At 40.5% G+C, this 18,343-nt stretch overlaps 2 protein-coding genes across 6 annotated transcripts in view; one reads left to right on the forward strand and one right to left on the reverse strand.

The window, feature by feature from the left end:
- Positions 1-1,234, reverse strand: part of TSHR (thyroid stimulating hormone receptor) — a 114,605-nt gene extending 113,371 nt beyond the window's left edge. For both annotated transcript variants that reach the window (XM_084793195.1, XM_084793194.1), the window contains exon 1: positions 655-1,234. In XM_084793195.1, the coding sequence (XP_084649321.1) occupies positions 655-824 (170 nt within the window). In that variant the 5' untranslated portion in view covers positions 825-1,234. The remainder of the gene's footprint in view (positions 1-654) is intronic.
- A 12,379-nt stretch (positions 1,235-13,613) lies between these two features.
- Positions 13,614-18,343, forward strand: part of CEP128 (centrosomal protein 128) — a 361,366-nt gene continuing 356,636 nt past the window's right edge. For 3 of the 4 annotated variants that reach the window (XM_084791446.1, XM_084791448.1, XM_084791447.1), the window contains exons 1-2: positions 13,616-13,799; positions 15,236-15,395. The gene's annotated coding sequence lies outside the window, so the exon portion shown is untranslated. Of the gene's footprint in view, positions 13,800-15,235; positions 15,396-18,343 lie in introns of all 4 variants that reach the window. The other variant, XR_014780873.1, reaches the window with a different exon arrangement.

An 18,343-nucleotide genomic window follows, 5' to 3' on the forward strand; every position in this document is an offset into this window, starting at 1 on the left:
ATTTTTAAATAATTCACACCCTCCCCCATTCCCTTCACTTATTGTGCCCCCCTTCCCTTGGAACCCTTCTTTGTTCTGACAAGTCCAAGGGTACATTTCTAAATGGGCTCCTGAATACAATTTCCTGGAACTTATTATGTAGACCAGGCTGGCGTGGAACTCACAGAGACCCACCTGCCTCTGTCTGTCGACTGCTGGGATTAAAGGCAAAAGCTACTATGTTCATCTCTGATTACGTTTTAAACAATTATTTGATAAATCAAATGACTAAGCTAATTTCTCACCAGGGGAGACTTAAAGGGGGAGTTTGGGGGGAGAACAACAATTTTATTTTCTAAGATAGTTTTTAAAAGTTAGTTCTTCTGTCGTTTTATGTCTTAACTAGTACTTGAAGTGAAACCAAATCCAATGGGCTCTAGGAGTTGGCAAAAAGTAGACAGAATAGGAACGCTTTAGAAAAAAAAAGCACAACTCCCATTGGCACCTCGAACCAACGTTTTGTTACGCCGCCTCTGTTTTCCTGTGTCAGCGGCACAGACGACTTTCCCAAGTTTGGGCGATTGAGTTTGTACAGGGGCTGACCAGACATCTGCGCACCCCACAACACACCATACATTTCTATTTGGAGGGACCTCCTTGGCCATGACTACTCACAGAGTCTGGGTGCTGGGCGGTAGGCTGGGGATTCTGTGGAGTTCCTTGCAGGTGACTCTGAAGTCATCCTCCTGGTGGCACTCGCAGGGTGGAGACTCACACCCTCTGCCCCTCGGGCACCAAGGCGCGGAGAGCAGCAGCGTGAGCTGCAGCAGGGACTCTGGCCTCATTTTCCAAAGGACTTCTTGCACTACTTCATCATTGCGCTCCGTCGCCTCATTCTCAGTACCCTGTGCCTGACGCTGGAGAAGACCACGGTGCGGGAGGGAATGGGCGGGAGGAGGAGGGCTCCTAGGGGCTCTGACCTCATCGCTGGAGAGCACTCTGGAGAGGGGGAAGGAGAGGCTCTCAAGTGCACCGCTTGCCTAGGCAACTCTCTCCACCCAAACAAGCTTTCTTGATCAGCCTGGCAGCTCCTTCTGTTCTGAGACACTCAACCACGGACCTGGCGCTGTCCCCTCGGTGCCACCCTAGACACGCCTTCTTCTCTCCTTGTTTCCGAACTCCCGAAGCTATCTTCGCCGGCTGAGCAGCCTTTAAGAGCGAGCGGTGCAGACCAGGAATCCACCTAAACGGGCTCCCTAACGTCCCCGCTTGTGGGAACTGTTGTGGGACACTCTAGTGTTCCGGGGAACTTAGGCTTCTCCAGGTAAAAGGGGCCTGAGCAGACAACACAGCCAGGGTCAGCTTGGAGAGTAGCTTAAGGGAGATGTGGCACTCCGGGCGGATCATCGATGCTGCCCAGCTGGAGCAGCTGGGATCGCCTTGCGCCTTGGTGGCTCTCTAAATCCACTAAACCCACTGTGTGGATTTGCTAGTATCACCGAACCGGAGGAACTCCGAGAAGTCAGGAGCTGGGCTCTGGGGCCATCTGCTGCCGATAACTGGCAACTACACATGCAGGTCCAATTGCCCGCGTGGAAACAATGTGGTTTACCATAGCAAGGGAACCTTAGAAATCTAGAAATTGTTTTCTCCCCGCCCCCTTTTCCTACAGAAATAGAGAGTAAAAAGAACATTTAAGTGGTATATGTTATTCCCACACTAACAAAAAAATATTAATCGCAAATGTAATCTAGATTGTGTCAATTTTCTTCTTTAAAGTGTAAATGCTTGCTAATTCTCCTAGGAACAAAAGGAACGTTAACTCCTGATAAACTTCTTTTATATGTGACTCTAGGGCAGGAGGGAAAGGCTAGGGTGCTGGGAATCAAAGGACACATGAAGAGAAAACTCTAAAAATACAAGATATATTAAGCAGGAGGTTAAGATTCGTTGAACTGTACATTTAAGATACATGCATCATAGAGTGTATAGAAACTTAATTAATAGTCACCCTAAAGTATAAACAACCCCACATGTCCTTTAAGAAAACAGTGACTTACAGACACCGCTCCACAGTCCAATGAAACAAGTGTTAGTGTACACAAACATATACAAATCTAGAATGTGAGTGATAAGCACAAGAAACTAAGTTTAAGTCATTACATATATACGTATATACATATATACATATATATCTCACCATTCATATACATGACATTATAACTAGGGCTAGGGGTACAGCTCTGTTGGGAGAGTGCTTGACTAGCATGTTCAAGCAGCAAAGCTTGGTTAGTGTTCTAAACCCAGCAAAGCATAAACTTGGTATGGTAGTATACCTCTGTCATCCCAGCATGTGGGAGTCAGAGGCAGGAGGATCAAGGCGAAATGGACTTTATGGGAGGCCAAAGGACTGAAATCTTGAAAGAGATGCTGACTACAAACAGACACCCAGAGATATTTTTTTTCTGGGAAATGAAATTATTCCCAGTGTTCACTGTGGTGGTCATATGGGAATTTGCAAATGTGGAGAGTTACAGTGTTTTCATTTTGAATGTTAACCCTATATTACACCAGGGATAAATGTCCTTTGACTTTCCTGAATGTATTCTTGCAGTAACTTTCTCAAATTTTTTTTTTGAGAGTTTTAGGTAGATGTTCCTGAGGAAAAGTGGTCAGTTACTCTATTCTTTAGTTTCTTTTGTGTAGTGTTATTCTCAATAAATGATAATTTCATCACAGAATGAATTGAGAAATATTTCCTCTTACATTTCTCTTAGAGTTCATGTAGAATTTAGTGTTTTGTTCTTATCTGGTAGAATTTACTAGTAAAACCATTTGAACACTGAGTTGTTTTTTTTTTTTTAACTACAAATTCAACTTCTAAAAATAAAAGTAATGTTACTCAGGTTCTTTCATTCTCTTTGGGGAAGTTTGGGTAGTTTTCATTTTATAAAGGATTTGTTATATTTTCCATGGCCACAAAATTGTTTATAAACAGGTGTAATCTGTTCTGTCATTCGACTCTTTCATACCCGAATTGCCATTTTGGTGTCTTCATTCTGGTTTTCTCATTGCCATATTTAGTGTTTGTTAATTTCATTAAAATTCTCAAACAGTGTACTCTTAGTTCATAGTTTCGCTATTGAATCTACAGTTTTCCATATTCTAGGTCATGTACGTTGGCATGTCAACTGGTGTTGCTTTGTGCAGGTCTTGCTTAGGCAGCCATATTGTTGAGATTTTATGGCTGCAGCTTCCATGTCATATATAGTGGACACTATGTCTAAGAAGACATCTGGTTCTCTGGTGCTTATAACCTTTCCACCTCCCTCTCTCATGGTGTCCCCTAAGCTTTAGGTGTAGGGCTTATGTGGTAGATCATTGGGGTTGGGCACCAAATGGTCATTTTCTCTCTGTATTTTGACCAATTGTGACTTCCTATAATGCTTTCCATGGGTTACAAAAAGAAGCTTCTTTGACGAGGACTATGTTGTCTCAGTTAATTTTTCAGTTGCTGTGATAAAATATCCTGGAAAAAATAGTTTGCTGGACATAAAGTTTCCTCTGGCTCACATTCCAAGGGTAAATCCACCAGGACAGGGAGGTCAAGGTAGCAGGAACATGAAGTGGCTGGTCACACCACATCTACAATCAGGAAGCTGAGAGCGGTGACTGCATGCTGCTGTTCAGTGACCTTTTCTAACTTATACAGTCCAGGATCTCAGCCAGGGAATGATGTTGCCCACATTGGATGGATCTTCCCACCTCAGTTAAAGTGATCAAGATAATCTGCACAGGTAAGGCCAGAGGCAGTTTCTCCAGATGATTATAGATTTTGTTGACAATGAACACTGATGATCACATGTGTGTTTATGATTTTCATCAAATTGGAAAGTATCAGCCACACGTCTTTTCAATTGTTGTACTCATAGTATTCTGGCTGATGTCTGACAAACAAAATATTGAAACTGCCCCCTCTCAAGAATATAGCTTCTCACCGAGTGTCAAAATAGTTCAACTGGGAGAAGATTAGACTGAATTTTTTTCTCTCTGCTTTTCATTTGAGTGGCTTCTAGTATGCCTTCAAATTCAATTTATAAAAATTCTTCCAGAATATTTAATCTGACAGCAATCATTAAATTATATGTTTCATACCATAAAGTATAGTTTTTTTTTTATTTCTAGTAGTTCTCCATGTAACTTTTAAAACCTGTACAACATAGTGGCTTTTTAGTTGTCTATGTTAGTTTCCAAAACCTGCTATAACACAGTTAGTTCCACACATGAGACATCTTAGAATTCAATGAATTGATTTTCTTGTAGTTTTCAAGGCTGGAAGTCTACAATCAAAGTGTGGGCAAGGACATACTCTCTCTTAGAGCTATGGAGAGTGACTCTTCTAGTGTTGGTGAATGTCAGCACTCATCATACCTGGGCTTGAATCATTGCAATCTCTTCTCCATCATCAAGAGGATCTCTCTCCATGTGCCCTTCCGTTCAAATTTTCCTTCTCTTTTAAGTATATCAATCCTAGAATTGGGGTTCAATCTAGAATAACCTAAATGTGCCTTGAATATATGTAAAGGCCACATCTCAAATAAGGTCTCATTAACAGGTCTTGTATATTAGAGGCTAAAGATACTTTTTGGGAAGCACAATTCAACCTATATAGCATCCTTTTTATGATAACTTTAGTGTCTTTTTCAGTATTGGGTCAATCTAGATTGGTCCATTTTTGTCCTAAAATGAGTTGTGGTTCTCTGTTGCTTCATCTGTTGTCATAACTTGTTTGGATTGCTGCCAACTATGAATGCTACAGCATCTGGCACTTCGCTTTTGCATCCATGTGACTTCTCTTGGTACTTATTATCAAATGTGGCTAAATGTGAGGGTGCCTTTGGCCATCACAGTTGGCAGTGAAATGATCTGCAGAGAGTCAAGAGTGAAATTTGGTTCAGCATGATTTATTTAGCCAGGTTGGTTCAAAATTCTGAAGTCTGATACCAAGCAGTTACTTATTTTGTTTTCGTTTGGTTTTTTGTTTTTGTTTTGTTTTTTACATATTTAGACACAGTATGACTTTGGAGAAGGTTTTTTGACAAGTATCATAACAAAATTGAAGGTGCGGCTACATTAAAATTCCCTTTCAAGGTTCATGTATTTTGCAGAACACCTGTGACCTTTTCTACAAGAATGGGGTTTATTGACTGTGAGACAGTGCTCAGGGTAAAGGGCTAAAGAGGAAAGGTTTGTAATAAGCATAACAGCAAACTCTTTTGCAAAGTACTTAGGACATCTTTCATGAGGATGTGTTCTGTTGACTGAGAAACAATGCTCAGGCATCCGGGGGATTCAAGTGAGGGCTGGCCCCACAGCATAGCAAAGATCATCAGACTATCACACAATATCCAACATCCACTCTAGCCTTCTGGGTGAACAGGTGCCAATTTTTTTCGATTGAAGAAAAAAAAACCTGTGTCTTTAACAATTCTTGTGTCCTTAGTGCTTATCAGTGAGTATGTGGACCTCATGCCCTCCTACAGTTAAATTACTTTTTAAAACATTTGGTATTTTTTATTTTATTTTTAAAATCTTTATTACATGTGACCAGAACAGCATTTAAGCTAGGACCAAGCCTCTACCATTTCTTAGGTAAGACCCTTCTGGGCAGTCAGTCAGTGATCCCTGAAAAATTCAACATTTCATTCTGGTTGGTAGGAATCATTGCTATTCTGGGTCCTGTGTAAGTGACAGGTATTTCTTCCTCTGAGCTTGGGAGACATGTCTTTCCAGCTTTAATTTCTTTGCTTGTGTGTAACAGTGAGCAGCCTTCTGAATATTCTGTGGAGATCTGTTAAGATTCTCTGAAAATTTTCTCCATGTGGCTTTTTCTTGTTCTGTAGTTTGTCATAAAAACTCCATATACCCCCCCACTTACCCGGACTTTCAAGTCCCTTTCCCAATTTGCAACATCTAGTGGTCACTCACTCCTGGTGGTCTTTCTCCTTACACCTCAGCCAAAATAATTCCTTACTCCTATAGACCAGCTTTGGGATCAGAGAAAAGAAAGTCTTGGTGGTTCTGTGGCAGGGAAAATTAAGCAAGTGGGGAATAGCTGGCCAAAGAGATCAACTATTGGTGAACAATTAGCTAGAGGAACTAATTGTTGAGGAGAGATTGAGGAACAGAGGAGAAAAGAAATTTTAGGCCCAGGCATAAGTTATGGTACAAAGTGAAAGGTCTTCTAGCACAAGAGAACATTATTTTATTTTATTTTTTTTACTGCTGTCTCCTACTGGGATGACCCCAGTACTTTATTTAAAGCGAAGTTCAGTTTTTTCATTATAGATTACATCATAATTTTCTCATCATGATTTTCTCAATAGAGCATTTAAAAATCAATAAAGCAAGAAAACAATTTAACAAAGAAATACAAACTGTTTTGTAGTAGCTACGATAAAGCGTATAGAAAAATCAATCAATATCCAAGGAATGGTCAGCATGACCTGATTATTATTTCTTAAACAGTACCCAGGAAAGTTTAATCATAAATGTTCCCAGGCTAAAACCACTGTGTTTACATGATTGTCATAGCACCATAACTTGAATCTAAATATCCTTAACACAGAAAAAATTTGACTTACTTCCAGTCTCAAACCAATAGGTGTGCTATCCAAGCCTAGGTTAACTGCCAAGGGGTCATCTATTGTAAAATATCTGTAAAGCATGACATTCCCAGCTCACCTTCTATTACTCTGAAAGCAGATTCTAAGGAGAAAGTTTTACTTTTTACAGATAACAATATCTAACCAGGTACTGTTATGTCCAAGTCCAAACTTTCTTTTCAAGCAGTTTCTGCCTGGCTGATCACAATAGTTAGAGCAAAGACTCTCTCATTGTCTCAAGCCTTTGGCAGGTTGCCTTCTTTCAACATTCCCTGTGGGAATTTTTTTCCAGTGTATTTTTTCATTAGGGCTCATAGTTGGAGTGAGAAATAGATAGAAAGACAGATTTAGGAGAAAAAGCAGATTTCAAAGTAGTTTTTAGGCAAAATTATACTTGGACCATACATAACTTTTAAGGGCAATGGTGATCAGATGGGGATCTCTGGAACTTAGTTAAGCAAAGCCTCTATGACTTTTATGTCTGTGACACCTCACATGTGGCAATCACAAAGTTCTCCTCATCTGTTGACTGTCTCTCAGAAATCACTTGTCTGATGTCCACTATCTTCCATGTACTTTGTCTGCTATTTTGTTTAATTCTGAGGTGATGGTATATTTGGTTTCTGAGACTCTGTCTTTACTGGGAACAGCAGTGTTGTCCTGAAATCTATAACATTTTAAACCAAGATTCAGACAACATAGAATTGGCTTAGTAGAAATGATAATGTGAATAAAATCTTTCATGCATAACAGTTCCAACTCAGCAAATTGGAACAAATTGTCAGGATAACATTCCCTAATAGGCTGTTCAACAGTGAGTATAATAATCACTAAAACAATTTTCTTTCCTTAACATAGATTTTGAGCTAAGAAAAAGAAGCACATGAGATGATGAATCAGTTTAAAGTGCATTAAGGGAAATGTGTATCCATTAAACACACACCAAAAAATTCCTTTTAAGTGTAACAAATAGATGAGAATAGCTGTAGAATACAATGTTTCCTTTATCTTAGAAGAACCATTAACGTTATCCACAATTTAGCCAGAGGTGTTTTGCATTTCTCTTGTGTTTTATCCTTTTCAAAAGGTGTGGTGGACTCTGTATTGCTTGCCTACAACAATAATCCTCTATAACGGCTTAGTATGTTATTCGCTGCTCATTTTGACCCAAGTGCATTTGTATTGCAATGTTATAAATTGTCACAATGTGGTAACTACTTAATGTTATAAGTGGATGATAGAATGAATATTATAGGACGAGTTAGGCTTCTACATGACAAGTGCCTAAGTATTGCAAGTTTATGGGTGGGCAATACCACTGCGCCAATATCATGCCCTTGAGTCTTCTTAGAGACAAGTAGCTTTCTTGGAAACTTAAAATGTATTGTCAACAATACTTAAGATTTGTAGAAAGTGTGCTCACCCCTCTTCCATCCAGTCCCAACCAAATGAAAATGTTGAACGTTTTACTCTTATTTCTTATGACATAGTTGGTATGTGAATATTGTGATGGAGCTTGGCCATCTGTGGTGGCAAATATAACCAAATGAAGTCTCATGCTGTATGTAGTCATCACTCGTGTGGGAAGTCTGGACAACTATAGGCTGTTTTGAAGGGACATTTGTTCTTCCACCAGTGCCAATGTAGAGGCTAGATACTTTGGGTTTTAGATGCTCTTTTTATGCCTTCAGATTTTTTCCATTATCCCACATCCTTAATGCCAGGGCCCCTTGTTCTCTGTGTCTTACCTTCCCAGTCATAATTTTATTTACTTATTTATTTTTTGAGTACTGTTTTTGCATCATGGCACTTCTTTTCATACCACTTGGTTATAGCATGACTTCTTTGTAAAAGGCTTGCCTTTGTGGGTTTGAGACATGCGTGATCACACAGGACCCTGTGTGCAGAAAGGCCTGCTACTTGGCCTAATGCTTTGTTCTTTCTATGCTCATAATTTCAGTAATGAACAAAAACCTATTTATTTATTATTATTGGTGTGTGTGTGTGTGTGTGTGTGTATGTGTGAATGCATGAAGTGTGTGGGAGTGTGTGTGCATAAAGGTGCGTGCCACGGCATCTATGTGAAGGTCAGAGAACAACTTTGTGGAGTTGGTTCTATCTAGTCACCTTTCCAGGGGTTCGGAGACTGAACTCAGGTGGCCGGGCTAGCCTGTCAAACATCTTTACCCACTGAACACCTGATTTGCATCTCAGTGAGTCTTGAACAAGGGTCTCACATTTTAATTTGCCTTTGGGTTTTATAAAGCCTATAGCCAGTCCTGTTTGAAAGTCTCTATATTGCACCCTTAAAAGCAAAGAAGCAATTCCTTTTCTTCGTTTCCACTCTCAGCTCCCCTCTTTTCCCTGAATATATAGTAACCTACTTTGTTTAAACAGAAGTGGGGAAGAGAGAACGGTAAAAATAAAGCTTGAGACAATTTAGATACATATATTCTGATATCTGGACCTGATTAATCTACTGTTGCTGATTCATGGTAGTATGACATTGCAAGGTAACGACGAAACACTTCTGTACTTTCTGCTTGAGACAGCACTGTCTGCCAATCTGTGGTGGTTTGAATAAAAATGGCGTCCACAGGCCTACAGGGAGTGGCACTATTTGGAGGTATGGCCTTGCTGGAGAAAGTGTGTTACTGGGAATGAGGCTTTGAGGTCTCAGATACTCAAGGCTTACCCAGTGTGGCATTATCTTCCTTCTGCCTGTAGCTCCAGATGTAGACCTCTCAGTTGCTCTCCAGCACCATGCCTGCCTGCCTGCTGCTGTTTTTCCCGCCATGTTAATAATGGGCTAAACCTCTGAGCTATAAGTCAGCCCCAGTTAAATGTTTTCCTTTCTAAGAGTTACTGTGGTCATGGTGTCTCTCCTTAGCAATAGAAATCCTAACAAAGACATGATTTGTCTGCTGCCCAACAGCTGCTTATATGAAATCTCTCCTTCAGGATGGTCAGAGCTAGGATGAGCGTATCAATGCTTTCAAACCATCCAGATCTCAGATTCTCTTCATTGATTAGCCCATTAAGGCATTTGATATGATTCAAAAGCCGCATATTGGTAAGCCAAAGCTGATTATTTGATGGCACTGTTCAAGAAACTAAATATGGAAGTCGTGATCTCATAGGCCATACATTGAGGCTTTGCAAATTCCGTCTTATTTGACTCTCTGGTTTTAATCATCAGACCTGATCTAACCTTCAAATGGACAACCAGTATAAGAAAACAACAACAACAATAACAACAAAACAAAAAACAAAACCAACCCCCCCAAACAAGCATCAAGAACAGCATAAAGTCCGGTTGCTCATGGGACAAACATTTCAGGGTAAACTTAGTTCCAATCAGTTAACGTATATTTAGGGCTCTGTATGATGAACAAACCACACACGTGGGTGCTTCTTACATGTTAATTTATTTTATCCTCGAAGCAATGTTACTCATAAGATGCTACTCTTTCCCATCATTGATAGAAGAAATTAAGGTCAGAGGAAGTAACTTGCTTGAAGTCATAGCCATTAGTTATTACAGCTAAGGGTTGAGTCTTCATTGGACTTGCAGCTTCTTTTAGTGCAGCGGTTCCTAATGCTGTGACCCTTTATTACCCTCATGCTGTGGCGACCCCAATGATAACATTATTTTGTTGCTACTTCATAACTGTAATTTCAGCACTGTTATCAATCTGATATGCAGGATATATGAGTTGTGACCCCCATAGGGGGGTCTGTGACTCATAGGGGTCACAACCCAGAGGTTGAGAACTGCTGTTTTAGTGCCTCACGGAACACTAGGGTGTGCAAGCAACACAGGTAGGACTAGCCAGGGGTTGGGGCTAGGAACCTGGAAGCTATCAAGAAGTGTGGCTCTGTTCTCTTGGGTATATTTCCTGTTACTTTTGCATCTATACCCATCTGTCTTCAGATTGACGTTTTCAGCTACTTGTTGAATGCAGATGAAGATGCCTGTTTTCCTGGTGACTACCCCAGCTTTTACCTGAACATTAAAATAATCACAAAATAAAATAGGAATTTGGATTTCATTTTAAATTCTCTATGCATAAAAACCTCCATCGGCCTGGATTGTTTTGAGTGTCTACTCCTTGCCAGCATGTCAGGGGAAAGGGATGTTTTTTTTTATAGTATACACAAGACTTCTGGGGACCTGAGATGTGGGTGCCATTGTTTCTATGTTTAGCCTGTACCATGAGATGTAACTCAGGCAAGCCACATGAAAATACCTACCTCTCTGTAGATATTCTGCAGCTGGAAAACACTAACGATACTAAGGCTTAACAGGTTAAGAGAAGTGATAAGTTATAAACTGCTTTTTGCCCCCACAAAAGTTATTTCCCGATATGGCCAGTGTGACTGAATTTAGAGACAGGTCTGTTAAAAGAGGTAAAATTAAATAAGCCTATAAACATGGTCCCTAAATGATAGAACGTTGTTTTTACAGGTAGAGAGAGACCAATTCTATGCTCACAAGAGGACAATGCCATTTGAGGACACACAGGAGATGAAGAGAGAACTCCAATCAACAGACATTTCGATTCGGGGCTTTCAGTATTCAAATATGTGAAGTATTTTTTTTTCTCTCATTCTTACTCTTTCACTTTAATTTATACTGTTTAAGGCACCCATTCTATGGCATTTTGCTATGGCATGCTTAGCCAACTCAACATATTATGCGTCTGTTGAATAATTTACAGAGAAGAAATGCTTCAAATAACCCTCATGGATTTGCCCATGGATTCATATGACTCAGCTTGAATGTACTGGTGATGTGTATGTGGTGGACAATATGCATTGGCCTCATAGATGAAAAGGAATTCATATCTTGTGAGGAACACCAGACAATTTTCTGAGCATATCTCTCTCTCTCTCTCTCTCTCTCTCTCTCTCTCTCTCTCTCTCTCTCACTCTGTTTTCAAGACAGAGTTTCTCTGTATAGCCTTGGCTGTCCTGGACTCACTTTGTAGACCATGCTGGCCTCAAACTCACAGCGATCTGCTTGTCTCTGCCTCCATGTGCGCTGGGATCACAGGTGTGTACCACCACACCCTGCTTAAAGATTTATCATGTTAAGAAGTAAGGGGACCCATTCTACAATCTGAATTAACTATATTTCACCCCCCCACCATGTCGCATCTGTCAATGAAGGCCTATGATGATAGTTTTTAATTTGATCATGCACATACAAATTTTTAAACTATAATTAACTCCAATGTGATTTCTTTTTCTGTGGTTCCAGCTGCATCTTCAGAATTTTTTTCCTTTGCTTTCCCAACATCACGTTAAAATGGTGTCAGTGGAATCTTATAAATACAGCTGGACAACGATGTTATCAACAATCAATTTTTACTAATGCAGTCCAAAGTTACTCTAGCATTTTGGTAGTAATTTTTGGCAGTTGATCAGATATAATTTCCTAAGGAGAGTTGTCTTTTATGTTTCTACGTAGACACTGATGTAGTGGTCAGACCCCCAACATTGTAATAAATTGCTTACTCCCTTCATTGGCTCTGTCTGAGCAACTTAAGCAAAAGTACTGTCTCCCTTCATTGGCTCTGTCTGAGCAACTTAAGCAAAAGTACTGTGTGTTCTTTTAAATCTGTTTATTATCCTTGTGTCATGTGTCTAATAGACCGACAGGCTCCTGAGATGATTCACTATGCATATTTGCCTAAATTGAATACAATTATTTTGTGAAACTTACATGTTAAGAAGAGAGCTGTTAGGCCTCTGCAGGCATTGCTGGTATGGCTGTTCTGAATTGTGCTTCTCTCTGTGGCAGGTGGAGAGTACTCTAGAGGGGCAACTGTGGATGCAAATCCTTAGGTAAGTCTTTAGAAGAAGTTACATTCACTCTGCATAGGAATAGCCTTTACTGAACAGGATGGGAACTTGTCGAGAGGGAGATACTTTAAGAGGTCAAGTCCCTTTGTGTCAGTGCCTAAAGGGAGAAGATTAAGAAATATATTATTCCAGTACAGAATGGTCAGAACAGACAACCTGTATCATACGATCAACCTGTGGGACCCGGCCATGGGAAAACATATATTTCCGATGGTCTTAGGAACCCCCACCCCCCATCATAAACTTATTTTCGTTGCTACTTCATAACTGTAATTTTGCTATGGTGTGATGTCTCAGTTTCTAAGACCATCAGAAATGTGTGTTTTCCCATGGTTGAGAACCACTGATAGCTGTTTTTTCGGTTTCAGGAAAACTTCCATAGATCTGGTAAAATTTGATTATAGCTTTGGGGAGGGTCAGGACAATGTCTTTTTTTTTTTTTTCTTCAGAGTAGAAGGAAACGGCTAATTGATTTGTATTTTTTCGTTTTTTTCCAAATCTCCTTCCTTCGTCAAGGCTTTAATTCTCTCATTATGGCTGAAACTGACCTTTTTTTTTTTTTTTTCTGAGCAGAAACTACTTCTTTCATCTTCTAGTAGGATGTAACAGTAAAAACAGGCGGCCTCATACTGCATTTGTAGTTTGCCACTGAAGCGCTGTAAGATCTGAGGGGAATCATTCCAGGAAGAAAGTGTTTCTTTACTCTACACTTCTTTACTCCTCTCCGGTCCCAAGACTTTAGAAGGAGGCATTAAAGCGACTTTTACGTATCACTGCTGGCTATATTTATCCTTTGTGTTTCCTAATGAGTAAACTTACACTCAGTGTCAAGGGAGCCCTTGAATTCACTTTCTACCATAAGTTTGCGTTTTCACGGGCTACTGGCCCTTTAAAAAAACAAAATTAGAACTGGGCCAAAAGGCAGGGCTCTTGGCCCATAAAGACCGCTTATCCAGTTTCTTCCGGGAAAGCAACTTAGAGGCCCGGCGCAAGGCATGCTGGGTCTTGCAGTTTATATCCTGTCATTTTTGCTGGATATCTCCTTGCTCTGGAGAGTGGGGTGGACTACAGCTCCCAGAGGGCCAAGCGGCGGTGGCGCGTCCTGTGTTCTAGCCGCGCCTGGGCGGCTAGTTCAAGTTGCCATAGCTCCGAGTCCCGAGTGAGCAGAGTCGGTTGCGCCGCAGCGTTAGGTCAGTTGCACCTTCGGGGTCGCTGGTAGCCGCGGGAGTCGGGTGAGGCCTCGGCGATGATCCGGCGTTAAGAACCCGGAGTCACCTTGAGTTTAAGGTACCTGCCCCTATCTGTATCCTTGTTCTTTCTCTCACTTCCCTTGCAGAGACTTTTGCGTCCCACTTCCCCTTGTCGCCGGGTGGAGACACCCGAACTACAGGGGTATGCGGGGTGGGCAGGGTGTGTGGGTGCAATGGTTGGTGAGCTGGGGGCAATGGAGTGTTTGCATCCCTTAGTAGGTCGTCCACTGTCAGGTCCTGGCCGTTTCACGCTGAACGTGCGTTGTCCTGGCTTTGGAGCAGCTTGCTACGGGCTAGCCTCTCAAGACGCTTTAGCTATTTGACATTTGGTATAGAAGTCCCGGGTGTAAAAGCTGGTGCTTATCTCTGCCCTCTAGTCGCTTGATTTTCCTATGCTAACTCAGGAGATGGCCCTGGTCACAGCGGTTAGCAGGTCCCTTTTGGAATTAATTGGTAGAAATACCAAACTCTGAATCCGAGCTGCATCCTGTATTGGTTTAATGGACAGGGTCTGTTAGGCAAAGGCCCTGTAAAGCTAGATGTTGTAGGGTCCTTGTCAGGATTATGCAAAGTATTTGGCGCAGTGCCTAGCACACAGAGCATTCTCAGAACTTCTTCCTAAAACTGATTGTGTCTAATAAAAATACCATGCGGATTGTACATGTGGTTTTTAATTTTATGGCACCTGTATTGAAAGAAAAAGGAAATTTCTGAGATTAATCTTAATTTATTGGGCACGGTACATAAAATAGATATTCGACATGTAGTAAATATTAACTTTGAATGTGAGAGAGCGAGAGTGAGAGCCACTGTGTGGCCCTGGTTGGCCTGGAACTCACTATGTAGAGCAGACAGGTTTCCAGTTCACAGAGCTCCACCTGCCTCTGCCTCCACAGTGCTGGGACCACAGGCTTGTGACACCACCCAGGCTATAATTTGTTTTCTTAGATGAGTTTTCTATGGATTCCTACAGTACAAAAAGTAGTCGTAAAGTGTTGAGAATATTTCTACCCACTGAACTTTCCTATAAACAAATACACAATACTTTAATTTGTTTTACCACTGTGAAAACTAATCAACGCCATAACATATGTTTTTAAAGAGGTGGAGGCTGGCTTACACTTACAAATGAGCCAGCAAATTGAGAAAAACAGTACTATTACTCAGTTTAGTCTCCCAGCTGGCAGATATAGTTAGAACCAGTATTTTTGCCTCGGCTTGGAGTACAACTCACCCCCTAGCATGATCTGGCAAGTGCAGTGACACCCAGGCATGGGCAGAAGATGCCACTTATTAGGAATTTGTAAGCTGGGCATCTGGATACCACTTGGGCTTTCGGGTGACCATAGGAGCATATTTCCCCTCTTCTGTGGTATTTTCTAATCTATGTATAAGGAATGATGAAATAATTTTCATTAAAAAAAAAACCTTCAAGTTATGGTTTTGTTTGCTGCCTGTTTCATTGGTTTGTAGGTGTCTTGGGGGATGTGTAGAGGCAACTAAAGAGATCATCTCCTTGATGCTAGACCTTTTGCCCCGAACCCCATGAAGAAATGATCGGAGGCGGGCGTCCGTGCCTAAGAAGAGCACTGAGCTCAAAGGACAGCAACACAGAGTCCTGGGAGTGTGCCCTGTAAGTGTGCTTTCTCCTTTGAGTTTAGCATCTGAGGAAATCTTTTATACTTGTTGTATACTCAAAGCGGAAAGAGGGTATGCCAGCGAGAGGAATTCTGGGGTTGCGGCATGGAGGGGGGCGTGTGGGCAAAAAGCTCCCTTTTGATATTAGTATACAGTTAAAACAAGGTAGATGTGTATGACATGGTAAAAACATTCAGATGAATAAATAAGCGGAGATAGGGCTTTCCCCTTCACTGAAGAACAACAGTGTACTTGTTTTTATTAGATGAATATTTGGGCAGCTCTTCTCTCCCAGATAGAGCTTGAGGCTCCTTTCTTTTTCATCCTTGTCAGCATCTGCCAGAGAGGTGTTTGAGATGCAGCTAGGCTCTTTGCTTGGAAATTCTTGAGCCAAAAGAGTGATCTTTATTTCCAGATGTTCCAGGTCCAGACTCCCAGTCCTGTCCCTTGTTCAGGGCCTCATGGCTGTTTATAATCGTTCTCTAGTGGATTTGACTTATGCTCAACATTGTTGGATTGATCTCTGTAGATCGTTAAAGGATCCTACCTTTTTCTTACTGTTTTTTAAAACACAATGAATGGTTTATTGAGGTACATAGTTGTAATTTGTGATTTCCATAAATTGAGCATGTTCAGTAAAAATTGTCATTGGTTATCAAATACTTAGTGTTAAAGTTTAATTTTTGTAATAGATCAAAAGCTCTAGACTTTGAAAAAAATGCCTTCTGTTGTATTTTGATGGTGAAAAGGTGCTGACACACAGGCATTCTGAGGCCTTGCAATGAATTTCTACTCAAGACTTCTTATGTGCAAAATTCTTAAAGAATTCTAGAGTTAGAAAGACATAGCCCAGTAGATTAATATAGTCCAGGAATTCTCATCTACACAAACTGACACATTTGGAACTAATAAAAAATGTTTTAGAGTCGATTCACTATTATGTCTTTACTAATGTTAGGGGACTCATTAGACTGCCTTGAAAATAGTGATACTCTTTATAGTCTGTTTTGTATATAACAATACATCGGTAAATGGCCATACAAAGAGTGTCTACTGTCCCCTTCTCCTTTTGAGACAATTCTGGAATACAGCCCAGGCTGACCTGGAAGTTAGGATCCCTGCCTCAGCCTCCTGAGTAGTAGATTTTTAGGTGTGCTCCACTAATCTGAGCCTCTGCCGTACCTATTTTAACTACTACACACACACACACACACACACACACACTTTTGTTTTCTTGAGACAATAATTATAGAAGCAGAATTTCTGAGTCAAGGCAGGTGTATATACTTATTTGTTGCTGTGTGACCTAATACTGTTTATTATTGGGCCTATAATTATTATTATGGCAGTATTTTCTAACCCGCTAGCAAGCAATCAGACACAGACACCTGTTATATTTTAAAATAGCCTTAGTTAACCTGGGGCAGGGCAGATATTAACCCCCTAAACTACTTCGCATAGTCGGGCAGGTATGGGATACCTGTCCCAATCCCATGCCATCTGGTTCTAATAATTTCTATCAAGCTACCTCCCATAATCTCAAATACTTGCCAATTATCATCATCTGGGCCAAGTTTCCATCCATGCCGGCCATGTGCTTCTCTTCCACTGTTAACCCTTGATGGTGCAGCCTTCTTCACCTCTCCTCTCTTCCTTCCCAAGATTCTGTCTCCCCCTGCCCTGGAACCTTAGCCAAACCTATCCCATTTGCCCTGTCCAGGTGTGATGGCCTTTTATTGGTCAAACAGGTTAGGCTCTTAGGCAAGGTACAAGTGCTTCACAGAGACAGCAAACAGTAATTAGCATCAAAATACATCAGACCAACCTCCAACAATTCCCCTTTTCTGTGTAAGTAAAAAGGCCGTTCTTCTTATATACAGTAAGAACAATTGTGAAAAATTATAAAAACCAATAGGTAAGACTTACATACATAATGTTTAATCAAAAGGCAACCTTAGAAATATTATTTATTCTATTTTGGTGAGTCTAAAGTTTTGAACCCAAATCAGTATCTATCAAAGCTCATATCTATCAACCTAAAAATATCTATCTAGACTTAAAAGTGTCTTCTTAATCCCTAAAAAGCTATAAGCTTAATTGTAAGACTAAACTATCTGGTCTTCAACCCCATCAGAGACTTGAGAAGGAATAAATTTAATTACCTGAGTAAATAGGAAGTTCTGGTTAGCATCTTCCAAAATGAAAAAATGACAGAGACAGTTTGCTGCCTGAACAGTCACCCAAAACTCTAATGTTGGAGCATCATCTTCAGCCTTCTGGCCCAGTATATCTGACACACATATTTGTGAAGTAGGAACCATTGAGGACTTGCTTACTCTGTTTTGGTAGAGCTTGGCTGTTGACTCTGCCTGCATCCAAGCTTGCCCATTTTAGGCAGAATTCTGTCTATAGCAGATACAAGGACATTTTTGCCAAGTGGCTGTTTTGCTACACTCAAAGCCATCTCCACAAAGAGTTTCTTCAATGCTCATCATCTTCTTTGAGGTAGGCTGGCTGTTGCCAGGAGTTAACCTGTCTTATTGTCAAAGAATCCTCAAAATAATAAAAAATTTTAAAGTGCCATATTCTGTAGGTTTCTGAGGTTTTTGAAGACCATAACTATTTTACGTCATCTATCTGTAGAATCATATCTAGATATTAAACCTAGGATGTATATTCATGTACTTGACATGACCATGAGTTGATCAATTAACAATTGACTTGTATTACTTAATTATCCTAAACAGCCTGTAATAGCACTATCAGCGTATTGGAAATAAATCATTTATTAATTGAGTTGTATGTGTACAATACCTCATATTAGAGTAGAAATATAATGTGTGAAGAATAATATTAAACTTGAGTTCTATTTCAGTGTATCAAAATGAAACTTACTTTGTATCAATATACAAAATTCTATATCAATGAATTAAAATTAACCTT

Source organism: Acomys minous (genome assembly GCF_964271855.1).
Source record: "Acomys minous genome assembly, chromosome: 8".
NCBI lineage: Eukaryota > Metazoa > Chordata > Mammalia > Rodentia > Muridae > Acomys > Acomys minous.